General features: G+C 69.2%; 1 protein-coding gene across 1 annotated transcript; it reads right to left on the reverse strand.

Moving 5' to 3' along the window:
- Nucleotides 1-133: 133 nt before the first annotated feature.
- On the reverse strand, nt 134-1511 carry EMIHUDRAFT_256008 (hypothetical protein; the record flags this gene model as incomplete). Its single annotated transcript, XM_005769479.1, has 3 exons — nt 134-684; nt 779-1316; nt 1458-1511. Coding segments are annotated over 3 exons (1143 nt in total), but the record flags the coding sequence as incomplete, so codon positions are not given.
- Between the last annotated feature and the right edge of the window lie 259 nt (nt 1512-1770).

Below are 1770 nucleotides of genomic sequence, written 5' to 3' on the forward strand. Positions count from 1 at the left end.
AGTCTCGTGCGGAGCGGGTGCCGCCGCCGATGATGGTCATCGAGTAGAAGGCGGGGTGCGAGCGGGGCTGCGAGTTGAGGTTGCCGCCCGTCTTCGAGTCGATCTCGGTGCCGTGGTTGCCGTCGACGCCGACTATGGCGAAGAGGAACTGGCCGCTGCCCTGGTACCCCTCGTCGACGTCGAACGCGTCGTCGCCCACAAACAGGGCCGAGAGCCACTTGACGTTGACGGTGCCGCCGAAGAACTCGAAGCCGTCGTCCAGGTTGAGGGCGACCTCGCAGTGCTCGACGGTCGTGCCCGAGCCGACGCCGCCAAAGGTGATGCCGTTGATCTCATTGTCGGCGCCGATGATGGCGCCGCCGTGCCACACGCGCACGTACTTGAGCGAGCCCGAGCTGTCGGCCGGGTCGGACCCGCCGTACGGCCTGCCCGAGATGCCCTCGATGAAGTTGGAGGCGTAGCTGCCGGCGGAGGTGGGCGCGCGGCCGAGCAGGACGAGGCCGCCCCACTTGCCGCGCTCGCCGAGGTTGGTGAGGCCGGGGTTGGCGGTGTCTGTCTGGGCCTGCTCCGAGGAGGCAAGCGCCGCCTCCGAGAGGACGGTGGTCATGGTGATCGGCCGGACCGCCGTGCCCTCGGCAATCAGCCTGCCGCCCTGCTCGACGACGATGGCCGGGGCGACATCGCCTGTGGGGGAGCGCGAGGAGGCGGGAGGAGGTCAGCTCCATCGAGCGGCCAATCCAACGGGGCGGGGGGGGAGGGGAGGGGCGTGTTGGCCCACCTGGAGCCTGGCCGGTCGGCATCGCGTAGATCGTGGTGCCGGGCGGGATGGTGAGCGAGGCCGAGATGAAGAGCTGCGACGTGAGGAGGTACGACGTGTCGGCCGAGAGGGTGGTCGCGCTGTCGACGTCGCCGCCGAGGCGCGCGATGGTCTGCCCGTCAGCTTGCAGCTGCGCGAAGGGGGAGGGGGCGATGCCGGCGCAGGTGGAGCCGGCCATCTTGCCAGCGCAGGCGAGCCACGAGTACTCGCTCAGCCAGTTGTCCGACGGGCTCGCGAAGGCGCCCTTGCACGCGACGCCCTCGTAGAAGGGGTCGGTGGACGAGTCGATTGCCCCACTGCACATCTCCGAGCCTGCCGTGGGCAGAGGGCTGAAGGAGCTGCCGAGGCAGGTGTAGTCGAGGCAGGCGGCCGAGACGCCCGCGAAGCCCGGGTCGGCGAGGCGGGCGGCGAAGCTGGCGCTCGAGCAGGTCTTCGCGCCCGAGCCGTAGCTGAAGGGCGTGCTGGCGCCGTAGAAGCGGTGTTGCAGCAGCAGCAGACGCTGTCCGGTATGCAGTGCTGGCAGACCGGCCTCGCGGAGGTTGTGGTGCCGGGAGTCGGCGCCGGCTCGACGGTGAGAGCGCAGCCGCCGCCCCTGCGCGCGCGCAGTGGGTCGACCCCATCCCTCATCATCGACCTGCACCAGCACCACCCTCGGTCCAGGCTCCACGGGGTGCTCTGCTGGTGGGGTGTGCATGCCCGGACGTGTCTCTTTTGTTGTGTACTGTATGCTGAGTCTCGTTACGTATCTTCTGCTGGGTGGGGCGGTGGGCCCGAGCGGAGCAAGAGCGGTGTGCGCGGCCGCGTCGACGCTGGTCGCTGCGCGGTGGCACCGGGGTGGGGCGGCTCGTTGTGCGAGTATATGGGCCACGATGTCTCAAATATGAGGGGTTTTGACTCCTACCAGCTCCTGACGCTATCCCTGGCAGCTCTAATGGCCAGGGTCAGTAGTGTTG

The sequence above is a fragment of the Emiliania huxleyi genome, assembly GCF_000372725.1.
Source record: "Emiliania huxleyi CCMP1516 unplaced genomic scaffold EMIHUscaffold_4202, whole genome shotgun sequence".
NCBI lineage: Eukaryota > Haptophyta > Isochrysidales > Noelaerhabdaceae > Emiliania > Emiliania huxleyi.